The 12,225-nt window shown below is 30.5% G+C and overlaps 1 protein-coding gene across 2 annotated transcripts in view; it reads left to right on the top strand.

The window, feature by feature from the left end:
- The first annotated feature begins 4,030 nt into the window (after window positions 1–4,030).
- Window positions 4,031–12,225, top strand: part of LOC145324934 (cGMP-dependent protein kinase, isozyme 1-like) — a 34,575-nt gene continuing 26,380 nt past the window's right edge. For both annotated transcript variants that reach the window (XM_080167694.1, XM_080167693.1), the window contains exons 1-9: window positions 4,031–4,125; window positions 6,570–6,666; window positions 7,029–7,135; window positions 7,821–7,886; window positions 9,014–9,070; window positions 9,702–9,754; window positions 10,032–10,098; window positions 11,352–11,418; window positions 11,778–11,833. In XM_080167694.1, the coding sequence (XP_080023820.1) occupies window positions 6,570–6,666; window positions 7,029–7,135; window positions 7,821–7,886; window positions 9,014–9,070; window positions 9,702–9,754; window positions 10,032–10,098; window positions 11,352–11,418; window positions 11,778–11,833 (570 nt within the window). In that variant the 5' untranslated portion in view covers window positions 4,031–4,125. The remainder of the gene's footprint in view (window positions 4,126–6,569; window positions 6,667–7,028; window positions 7,136–7,820; window positions 7,887–9,013; window positions 9,071–9,701; window positions 9,755–10,031; window positions 10,099–11,351; window positions 11,419–11,777; window positions 11,834–12,225) is intronic.

Here is a 12,225-nt window from a genome sequence, read left to right as displayed (position 1 = left end):
TGTATCTGTATCTTACTTACTATCATTATAGTACATTGCATTATAGTTATTTCCTAATTCTTAATATTATATTTGATTAAAATAAAAGAATAGCTGTTTATCGTATCGTATCATAAACAGCTTTCCGAGGATATCAAACTGTATAATTACAAGATGAAAACCCCAGAGAAGCCGTTACATTTTTATATCAGTAGATAATGATACGCTTCGATACACGATTTTTCAGTCTGGCTGAGAACCGGTTATTATCAACCGGATATTCTTCGATTTCGAATCCATATAGGAAACTATCATAATAGTACATAATTTTATACATTATCAATTGCTTTCTTAAAGTCAAAAAAACATTAAATATTACTAAAATCTGAACCTTTTCTACATTCCACCTTGAAAACAATTGTTTGTCTTATTTTCTATGCCCTTATGAGATACATTGCAGAAATTTCATCCTTTTCATAGTTTCTATATCATTATCTTCCACAATAAAGAAGAAAAAACTTTCACAAAACAGAATGCACTTTTTGCAAGCGAAGGTTTTCTATAATTAGGGTCCGTTCGTAACAGATAGGTTTTATGCCATGTTAGACATGTCCTATCTATTTTAACTTGGCATGATGATCTTTGTTAGTTAGGAAAGATAAGAAAGCCCAGCAACTTTACAATAGTTACCAGAAAGTCAGTATGTTAATGTCCATTAATAAGTCCTAAATATTTATGTATTTTATTAAAAAGTATCCTGTATTCAAGCAATTTTGCAATATACTTTGTTCGGACATCTTATTAAGTTCTTAAACTTTAAAAGTGTTAATGTTCTTCTCATTTTAGAGCTTCCCTTTTATGGATGTTAGCATGCTTGTTAAATTAATTTCAATGTAAGAACAGTACATTTTGTACTTTATTCGGGTATAGTCCCTTTCGTGGCAATTCATCGTATTTTAAGGGGCAATTCATCGTATTTTAAAAATGGCTTTGAATAGGTTATTTTAGGTTAGGTTAGGTTATATTGGGTTAGGTGATTGCCCCGCAGGGTTAGAGACCCCCGCAGGGGCTAGAAATAGGAGAAAAGCTACTGTAAAAATTACAAAGAATCGCCCCTTAAGGTGTGTTGCCACGAAAGGAACTATACCCCTTTATTCTTTACTTTAAATGGTCATAAATCAACCTTAACTAAAGTGTACAAACATTTAATTTAATATTTCTTTGTGGATTTTCCTGTCTGTCCAAAGATTTTAAAATTGAAAGGACAAAAATTATCAAAAAAGAAGCACATCACATAGTGAATAAATATTATATTTAGAATTTCATAAAAATCATAACAAATATTATTTAATTTCATAAAATTACCAATCAAAGATGAAACCCATTCTAACACTTTTGAATATTTGCTATCTAATTCAATTAATATTGTGGATAAAAAATGTTGTTTTTATAGATTTTGTTGCAATTTCTCTAAGAATAGCCAAACACTTATACCATCTTATTTCCTAAAAACACACTGTTTTAAATGCACCCCTAACATTCTTAACATTGTATTGCAATTAACATTCTTCTGCAAATATTTGAAGGCAGAAAAATAGTCTAAATTCATCCAAATATTTAAATTGAAGACAAAGAAAGTCCCTCAAAAAATCAGCATGTTACGTCATAAAAATTAAGGATTATCCATCTCTTTTTTAGGGGTTTTCTTTCCCACTTCTCCTCTCCTCATCCCTCATTTCCTGACGTCATTAAGGGACTTTCTTCGACCTTCCTTTAAATCTTTGAATCTTTCCCTAAGATGTAGAATGGTTAGCAATATTATAACAAGCAACAAAAAATCTTTTTTTGTGTAATAGGATATTATCAATTTTTTAAAGATCCAATTATGCACAAGGAAAGCTACACTGAAGAAAAAATCGCGTAAAATAGGTCTTTTTCGCGCATTTCTCTGCACTGCGAGATAATTATGCATTACTGATTTATGGCTATTCCAAATTATTTGTAGGCCTTCTTATGCCGCTTAAAACGGCTGATCTGTACGATCAGCCGTTTGGCAGCTAGCAGCCTTTAAAATTCATAGATTTTTGGAAATATTGCTTACCAGCAATTTTTTACCGTGAACTGCAGTAGATCCCAAAAGTTTTCTAAATCTTTGTATCTAGCTCCCTACCGTTTACTTTGGATTAATGGTTGAAATTATCTGAAATGTCTGGCAAAATAAATTTTAGAGATTAAATTTAAATCTACTTTAACCTTCTACATTTATTTCACAGCAAATCACATGAAGGCTGGAACGTAATTCTAGTAGTAAAGCTACTCTATAAGTGTTTGTGTGTGTCTGTCAATCCGTTTTTTATTCCACTTTCAATCACTTCCCGGATCTTCTTAATATCCCCTCTTATTTCTATCAAAGTGATACAATGTCGTCTTTGGTTAGATCTAGATGTTCAGGAAAGCACAGTCTTATTCAAATAATTTGAACGTTGTGTATACTTTAGGTCGTTGTTACATATTATATATATTATTTCTGCGCAGATACTGAATTATAAAACTTTCTCAGTTCAAGATTATTTATAATAATAGAGCCTGCGCCTCTTGCATCTTGAGGCTCTGTACTGAAAGGTGTGAGAAAAAGGCAGAAAAATAGCCGAAATCCACCCCACGGCTTAAGTCTAAAAATAAATAACCTGAAGCCATCCCGAGATCTATGTGAAGATCAATAAGTTCAGTGATTATTGAAATGCTAAGGTTCAGAAAAAAGTCTTATTACTTTATATAATAGGATATGTACAGAGTAGCAGCGCTACTAAATATATTGTCGCAAAAAATAATATGGGACAAGTGTACTTTATTTATTATTTACTAATGTTTTCAACATATTGGTTATAATATCCTTTTTCATTAAGATAAAATGAGTATAGTCCCTTTCGTGGCAACGCCCCTTAAGAGGCGTTACTTTGTATTTTCACTGTGGCTTTTCTTCTATTTCTAGCCCCTGCGGGGGGCTCTAACCCTGCGGGGCAATCACCTAACCCAATATAACCTAACCTAACCTACATTAATCCTTGTTTTATATAATTATAAGGCTGTATAATTTTCTATTTTCGTTTGTTAACTGTTACAATTTAATTTTACTGTTTGTTTATATAATTGGTATAGAATAAGTGGATATGTATTGTCAAGTTAAAGTTTGTTGTGAAGATGATTAAAGTTCCTCCACAGATTTTGACGTCATACGATATAATAGTCAATGAGAGGCCAGTATACACTGTAATTGACCAATAGTAAAATTTATGCTGAGCTCTCATTGGCTATTTTATCGTATGACGTCAAAATCTGTGGAGGGACTTTAATCATCTTCTTTGTTGCCAATATTGATTTCATTTATTGGTCAGTTTGTTCATCAAGCAGGAGGGGAAGGGGTTGGTGGGTGGTATCGTTATGTTGCAGCATCCAAGTAATAGTACATCGATTTTTTTTAATCCATAGACACAGTGTTTCGCCCCTTCAGGGCTCATCAATATGGCTCAATTCATCAGAGTTAATTTTGCACGTGGCAGGGTTTGAACCGGGAACCTTGAAATTATGAATTAAATCATTATTTATGACTAATTTTAACCTGTCTTTTCAATAAGGTTAAATAGGGGTAATAAAAGGTACAATTAATCTCAATGGGATATCTTTAATTTTATTTGTACCCCACACAGAAATAATATTTTGATGTTGCAGATCTCAACACATAATTCTCCATTAGTTTTCACCAATAATATTTTCATTTTAGATAGACATTCTAATAATTAGGGATTGAACATTTTAGTTTATTTATTGGTTGGTTTGACTTATCTTCTTTTAAATTATTCACTTTTCTCTATTTTCATATGTAAGTAATTATTACATCATTTAAATGTCGTTAAAATGTACCTCTATTATTTAATTCTATATATTCAAAGCACAGTGTAATTTTTACCTTTGGGAATATTAACTATTTCATATTTGTTAGCATATTTGAAAAATAAATGTTATATCCATAGCTAGTAAATCAATATATTTCAGATATAGTTTGAAAGATTCGTATGATGTAAATAAAATGTTACCTCTCTTCACTTCAACATAACTTCATATTTATTATTGGATATTAGAAATAAGGTTAGATTTTGTCATTCATATTATTTATTCGTGTTGTTATGTCAGATCTGAAGAACATTTAAGATTCATCAATTTGTTTATCTCACCCGCGACCGTGGTTTAACATGTAGCGCATTTGTTTGTCGTCGTTGAGATGATAGGTTCGAATCTCGGCTTAACACTGCGTCATAACTACAGACGTTAAAAATGGTTCCTAGTGCTGCTATGACAGGTGCGCGTAATTCATAAATAGAGTAGGAGGAATGCCTTGTGCCAATACAGACGCAACTCATTACCATTTGCAGTAAGGACTTTTAGACAAAGGTCGTGCAATCATCGGGTTTGTTGTTTTTTTACACAGAAATTTTACGACGCGGAGTATGTTTCAAGGTGTGTGGAGAGAACCCGAAGCGACACCAAGCCCTTAGAAATCATCTATCTATCTATCTATCTATCTATCTATCTATCTATATATCTATCTATCTATCTATCTATCTATCTATCTATCTATCTATCTATCTATCTATCTATCTATCTATCTATCTATCTATCTATCTATCTATCTATTTATCTATCTATCTATCTATCTATCTATCTATCTATCTATCTATCTATCTATCTATCTATCTATCTATCTATCTATCTATCTATCTATCTATCTATCTATCTATCTATCTATCTATCTATCTATCTATCTATCTATCATAGAATAAGGAGGAATAGAAGTGCGCAATAAAGACAATAATGCTAAAGTACAAATCACAATGACTGGTTGGACAAAAATAAAAAAAGTTTAATTTGTATCAAAATGTAATAGATACTGTTAAATATATGTTTTAAGCTTTTAAAATTCAGTTTTATATTGTGTTTAGTAAGAAATGTCTTTAGAATAAATTGCTATCATTTACAGTGGATAGTAGGTACAATCAACCCTTAAAAATATTAGTGTCATACTAAGAAAACCACCACTGAAATACACCTCATGTGGAGGTGATTCCATCATTAAAAGCTTGGTCATTTTAGACAAAGGTGAAAAGTTACTATATATGAACACCTTGTTTTGATAAGTATGATTGACCACGTTTATAATTTTCAGGGGTCAGCCAAATGGGTACAACCCCTCCCCCCCCCCCCTCCCCTACTTCAAGTTCATGTATGGATGTAGTTGCTAGTATGTATAATCAAAAAAGTATTTTTAAGCATCTGCAGCCCTTATTTCTCAATGAATTATAAAAAAATGCATATGTCCTTGTTCTCCATAGTATTCCACATAAGTAGATATAAAAATATATTTTTTACCTCCATTAACACCGGAGATTTTTAGAGCTAAAGTTTTGAAAAAGTGACTGAGGAAAAAGTAACTTTTAACATGAAACGACATTTTTAGCAAAATTAAGGTAGAAATCCTTTTATTTTTGTTACTAGCAGAAACTTTATACAAAAATGAAATAAAAAGTTTAGTTTTTAAGTAAAAAACATTTTTTTACACATATTTTTTGAGTCTTTTTACTTTAATGATATTTTGAAAAGCTTACTTATTAGGCAATTTTTTTTAAGATTAAAAAACCAAATAAATCTTTATGAATATAGCAGAAAAATTGTTTTTGTTTCACAATCCTAACTTTAATAACAAAAAAGTTATGAAGAAAATAAAATTAAAACATAATGATTTTTTTTGTCTAAAAAGCTTAATTAACCCCCTATTAAATTATTGAGATGTCAGAAAAGTAGGCGGAGCAACTGTCATAATTAATCCTTTTCTCAAATAAGGGTTAATAAATAACCTAAAATTTGCAAATAATCAATTCATTCAGTAGTATTTTTTGCCATTAAAAATTTATATTTTTTGGTGGAATAAAAAAGAAATAATTAGTTAACTTGTTTTTCTTTGTGTCTCATTATTCAGTTGCCAGAAAAACATAATATAACCATCCAAAAAATAAGAGAAACAAAAATAAATTCTTTTTCTCAGTCACTTTTTCAAAACTTTAGCTCTAAAAATCTCCGGTGTTAATGGAGGTAAAAAAAATATTTTTATATCTACTTAAGTGGAATACTATGGAGAACAAGGACATATGCATTTTTTTATAATTCATTGAGAAATAAGGGCTGCAGATGCTTAAAAATACTTTTTTGAGGGTCATGCTGTATATATAAGAGGTTAACTCACAAACAAAATATGAATTTTACATATTTATTCAGACATTACAAATTGTTTCGTGCATGTTTGCACTCTTCAAATGTCAATGTAAAACTAAAGTTAAAAATAAATTTAATTTAAAGGATTTTTACTAATATTTTAGAAGATTTTTTGAACATAATATTTATATTATATATTTATATATATCTACCTTAGAGGTCATCATCTATCTATCTATATATCTATCTATCTATCTATCTATCTATCTATCTATCTATCTATCTATCTACCTTAGAGGTCATCATCTATCTATCTATCTATCTAGATGTGTGATAACGGAGAGATGGCACGAGGTGGAACATCAGAATCAAACTTGCTCAAAACTCTGATTAAAGATTTAGAAGAAGAGCTTAAGATTAAAGGTCAGTGTTCGGTCATGACTGACCTTGTTTGCCCATAAGACTCATATATTGCTTACCTAATCAGATTTACACTCTGCTGTATATCTTTATATAGCAAATTATACTTGTAATGATATATACCATTTAAATAGGGGAAGGGTTATTTTTTTCTCATATTCTAACCCCTGCTTGGATCCCCATCTCTGTGGCCTAGACCTGAGGTGCCCTGCAGGGCTGCCAAGTACTTAAAATTATCTAACCTATCCTGATCTAAAGTATTAAGCAAACAAAACAAAAACCATTTTTAAAATTTATTTTCAAAATCAGAAAGTATGGGGGTTTAGGTTCTTAACAGGGTACTTATTTTAAAAAAAATGTTTTAGCAAATGAGAATTCTGTGCTGGAGGCGGAGGTTCGAACCCTACAAAGAAAATTACAACGCAGGGACCATGAAATTATGAAACAAGAACGAGAACTTCATAAACTTAGGGTAAGAATAGATGGATAGATAAATATTATGAAGATATATAGATAGATGGATTGACATTTAAATATACGTAAATGAATGAATATAAATAAGATACCTTGATTGGTAGGCAAATGGATATAATTATAGATGAATAGACAAAAAAATAGATTGATACATACTATTACTTTTTATACTAGCGGCTTTGCCCCTAGCCTCTAGGTGATCCAAAAAAAATAAGGTGAAATTCGTAAAAGGACCAAGGAAATCTTCTGAAAAAAAAGGACCAAGGAAATCTTCTGCAAAAAAAATATTTTTTTTTGTTTTTTGGGGGGTTGGGGGTGTCCCACCCCCCAAGAAAATAGCCTAAAACCACCACAGGACCAGTAGGTATATACCCTGAAGAGTAGAATCCAATCGGTTCAATAGTTACCGAGATCTTAAGCTTCAGACGGACGGAAGGACGGACAGACATCGTTCTACTTTGTATTATAGATACTAGTGGATACGCCCCTAGAGGCCCAGAGGTACACAGAGATATACAAACAGACAGAGATCATCTTTCTATCTATTTAGATGAGAAAACCAACAAATGAATCAATATTGTTATTAAATACATTAATATGCATAAAAAAACCTCTAGGACTTTATGACAAAGATAGTAGATTATAAATGAGTTGATATTCCTAATATTAAAGTTTTTGTTTAGAGTGTTCTACAACAAGCCTCACATATGATGTCTAGGGGTGAAGACCAACTACTTAGTACAATACAGGTATTTAATGGTTATTTCTTTCATCGTATTATAAACGGCTTTCCGTGGATATAGAATGTACAATTATGAGATTAATACTAGTTTTTTAGCTCCGAGGTGCCGAAGGCACCGGCTAAAAAAACTGGTTTTAATTTTATGATTGTACATTTTTATATTCGTAGAAAGCTGGATATAATACGAATACATAGTTTTTTCGTATTAATGAGAACCGGTTCCTATCCACCGGATTCGAATGAATACGAGAAAATTCATTACTTTTATACCATTTGTCTAGTTATACGGACATGAAAATTATTTTTTTTTCCAGTATGGGTTCGAAACTGATTGATGTTCTCAACCGGTTCTCATTCATACTGAAATATTATGTATAACATCGAATACAGACAATTTTCCTTCAGACCCTCGGGGCTAACAAAACTGCTTCAAATTTAATATTTTTTACATTTTAATATCCGCTAAAAGCTTTCTATAATAGAATGCGATAAATAACTTTTATTGTCTTAAAACGGAGTATGCAAATAATTCTATTGATGTTTCAGTTATGTAAACTTTTAAAAGATACCATTTTTCATTACGAATTTATTACGGCAATTAATTCACTTTAAGAGTTTTATTGAAAAGCAATGAAAATCAGATTTATGACCAAAATTGTATGGGATCATGGTAATATAATTTAAAACAAAATTAGTTCTAAGAAAAAATAATTTACTTGAAAATTAAATTACCAATACATTACAATGTAGTGAAAATTCTGTAATTAATCACTAGAAAAATCTTGTTTACTAATTTGTCAACCCTTCTCATATATTTTTAACTGCTACCTAAATTCAAGGGGTTCTTAGATTTTTAATACATAAATATCACAGTAGAGTTTCTATACATAAAATGACATTTTCTTGGGAAAAAATATTTGTTAAAACCATCAATAACAATTTTTTCTGTCTGCAATATTCAAAACTAACTCAGCTAGTTAGCGGGGCATTGATGCGCTAGTACCCAAAGTCAGTCAGAAACTGCTGAATTCGTGCATATTCCCTTTACGCCAGTACCCAAAGTCTGAGACTCTTAAAAATTGAATATTCGATCCATTGTCCCCTCCCTTACTCCCTGATCTATTCTACTTTTAGGATGCTTACAGTATGGCAGGACAGATTGTGTTCAATAAGAAGCAGGGTGTCTCAGGAAAGGGTTAAAATACATATTCTTTTAAATATAAGAGGTTAACTCACAAACAAAATATTAATTTTACATATTTATTCAGACATTATTTATTCTTTAAATTTATTTATTCTTTTAAACATAAGTTTTAATTAGGTATTTATCGCCGGAAAATGCAAGCAGTCGTTTTGAAACAGGCTATCTGGTATTATTGCAGATTATGATTCTTACATATAAAAATCCGGACCATTCCTTCTTTGGAGAAAATGCGGGAAAATGTAGATTTACTACTATCTATAATACAAAGTATATGGCGAACATTCTGGTATTAATTTTAACGCAGAGTAATTTGACAAGGAATACATTTTTTGAAAATATCTATAGCTCTAAGAAAAATTCTATATAGGAAGGTTGACTTCCCATTACCTTATAAGGAGAAGTCCCTAGAGGCTAGCGGAGAAGCCGCTAGGTTGTATAAACTAGTGGCTGCCTAACCCTATTTAGGGGAGGTGTCCAATTTATCATTATTGCGGGGAGTAAAGCATTATATACCCATCACTTTACAGGTAATCATATCGGTCTAGCAATTAGCATGATCTTAAGCTACAGACAAACACAGGTTCTAAAATATGATTTTAACCTTCTTAACTACCAGGACGAAGTGCCCCACAAAAACAGAACAGCATTCACAAACACAGCAAAGATTTTAGGTAAATTATATTTTCTTTTTAAAAATCTTTGAAACTTTTACTTAAAATCCTCTACTCATTTTTTTTAGTAACAATTCTTTAAAACAATGCTTATCGTGTTTACATTTTAATGATTGAGTAAAAGATTAAATATTGCCATAAATACTGATTTGATTGCTACTTAAGAACTCTATCATACTTGTTTAATAGATTAATCATTTTAATTACAAAAATATTACGTAAACTAATAAATTATTTAATGTTTCGATTACTGTTTATGACATAATTGTTATTTAAGATCTAAAACTCTGATTAAAGAAGCAATTATGGATAATGATTTTCTTAAGAATCTTTCGACAGCTCAGGTACGTTAGATAGATAGATAGATAGAAAGATAGATAGATAGATAGATAGATAGATAGATAGATAGATAGATAGATAGATAGATAGATAGATAGATAGATAGATAGATAGATAGATAGATAGATAGAAATAGATAGATAGATAGATAGATAGATAGATAGATAGATAGATAGATAGATAGATAGATAGATAGATAGATAGATAGATAGATAGATAGATAGATAGATAGATAGATAGATAGATAGATAGATAGATAGATAGATAGATAGATAGATAGATAGATAGATAGATAGATAGATAGATAGATAGATAGATAGATAGATAGATAGATAGATAGATAGATAGATAGATAGATAGATAGAAAACTATCAAATATTGAAATAAATAGAAAATAAGAATTAATCTTTTCCTAAGAAACTACTAAAAGTTGAGGTGGATTTAAATTAAATGTAAATAGTTAAATACAGTAAATACATTTAAAAGTCAATAAATAGTGCCAGAAAGGGGGTGGATATTATACTATAAATTACTGTGGTACCCAAAGTTTTTTAACCATATTATCTTGTTATTTGTCTTAATTTGTTTTTTTTTAATGAATTTGATTGGTTGGTTCTAAAATAGTAGAGTTCAAACTTTTCAGCCAATAATGTTAATCTGCAGAAGGGGATATTTTGTTTATTTTAATTAGGAATGTACATATATTTATTTATTCCCTACGACACGTAAATAGTTACATTTATATGTCTTGAACAATGGACAAGGATGACATCCATAAGTTCCAGCCAAAATAATCCAACAATTATATCCAAATATATAAGTAGAAAGCTTTTTTGTCTGTCCCGAAGGATCTCGCTAACTGCTGAACCGATATTGTTCTCCTTTATAGTGAAGCCTCTTATAGGTCCTGGAAAGGTTTTAAACATTTTTTGGGGAGGGTGTCTTTACCCCCCCCCCCCCCACCCCCTCCTCCCCAAACAATATTTTTTACTCTTTTGAAACTCAAATTTAAAATGGGATGAGGTCGACTTTTCCCCCTCCTACCTTAAGTGCCCCTAGGGGGTTCTAGGGGCCTAGCCGCTAGTTATAAACAAAGCATGAAAGATAAAAAAAGATCAAATGTTTAAATGAACTTAGTAATTGTTTTAAAGCGGCTGTGTTTTTCAGATTATACCTAATTGATAACTGCATCCTTGTACAAGATTTTCAAACAATAAAAGGAATTATAAATGGTTTAAATTTATTACCAATATTTCAGGTTAGAGAAATAGTTGATGCTATGGAGGAGAGAAATGTTCCTAAAGGCAGCTATGTTATTAGAGAGGGTAAACTTTTTTACATACCAAAGCTACTCTAGAAGTTTTAACAAAGATTTGTCGGTTTATATAAATTTTCAATATTTTGTTATATAAAGTAGATAGCTGTTTTGTCAGTACTGATATGGTTCTCTTTTACAGTGAAGCTTATTAAAGGTGCTAAGATGGTTTTAGGCTATTTTATTTTTGTATATAAGTCTGGGTATTGGTTTAGGCTATTTTTCTGCCTTTTCATATTCCTTCGAATATAGAGCCGCTATAAAACAAAAGCTTAAGTATAAACAGAGCATGATGCTGTTACGTTCGAATGGTCAGACATAAGGACACATTCGTACTATAGAGTTTGCATTAAAAATTTTTGTATTTAGGTGAAATCGGGTCAAATCTGTTTGTTTCGGCAGAAGGAGAGTTTGACGTTATTAAGGTAATAGTATAAACTATGTTTTTTTTATTAAAGAAAAATAATTCTTTTATATAATAGATGCTTTATTGACTAAATTTTTAACTCCAAACAATTTTCGCATAATTCAAAATTTAAAGATTTTTTTCTTTACAAGAATTTAAATAATGGGCTTCCAATTTTTTAACAATTAACTGGATTTGATGTATCGTACTTATCTCCAGAGAGGGAGGGGACATTAGTCTGTAATTTATATTGGTTCCTCTTGTAATATGATCACTATTTTGGCTTTAAAACTTTTGATACTTACCATTCCATCTCTTAACATCTTTGATTATCTCTGTTTTACTTATTATATGAAATTTTATCATAATCTTAAAGAATTAATTGTCTTATTTTTTCTTTTGTCTGGCTGC

This window comes from Acartia tonsa, chromosome 7 (genome assembly GCF_053477335.1).
Source record: "Acartia tonsa isolate MP-2025a chromosome 7, ASM5347733v1, whole genome shotgun sequence".
Lineage (NCBI taxonomy): Eukaryota > Metazoa > Arthropoda > Copepoda > Calanoida > Acartiidae > Acartia > Acartia tonsa.
This window is presented reverse-complemented; position numbering and strand designations above follow the sequence as displayed.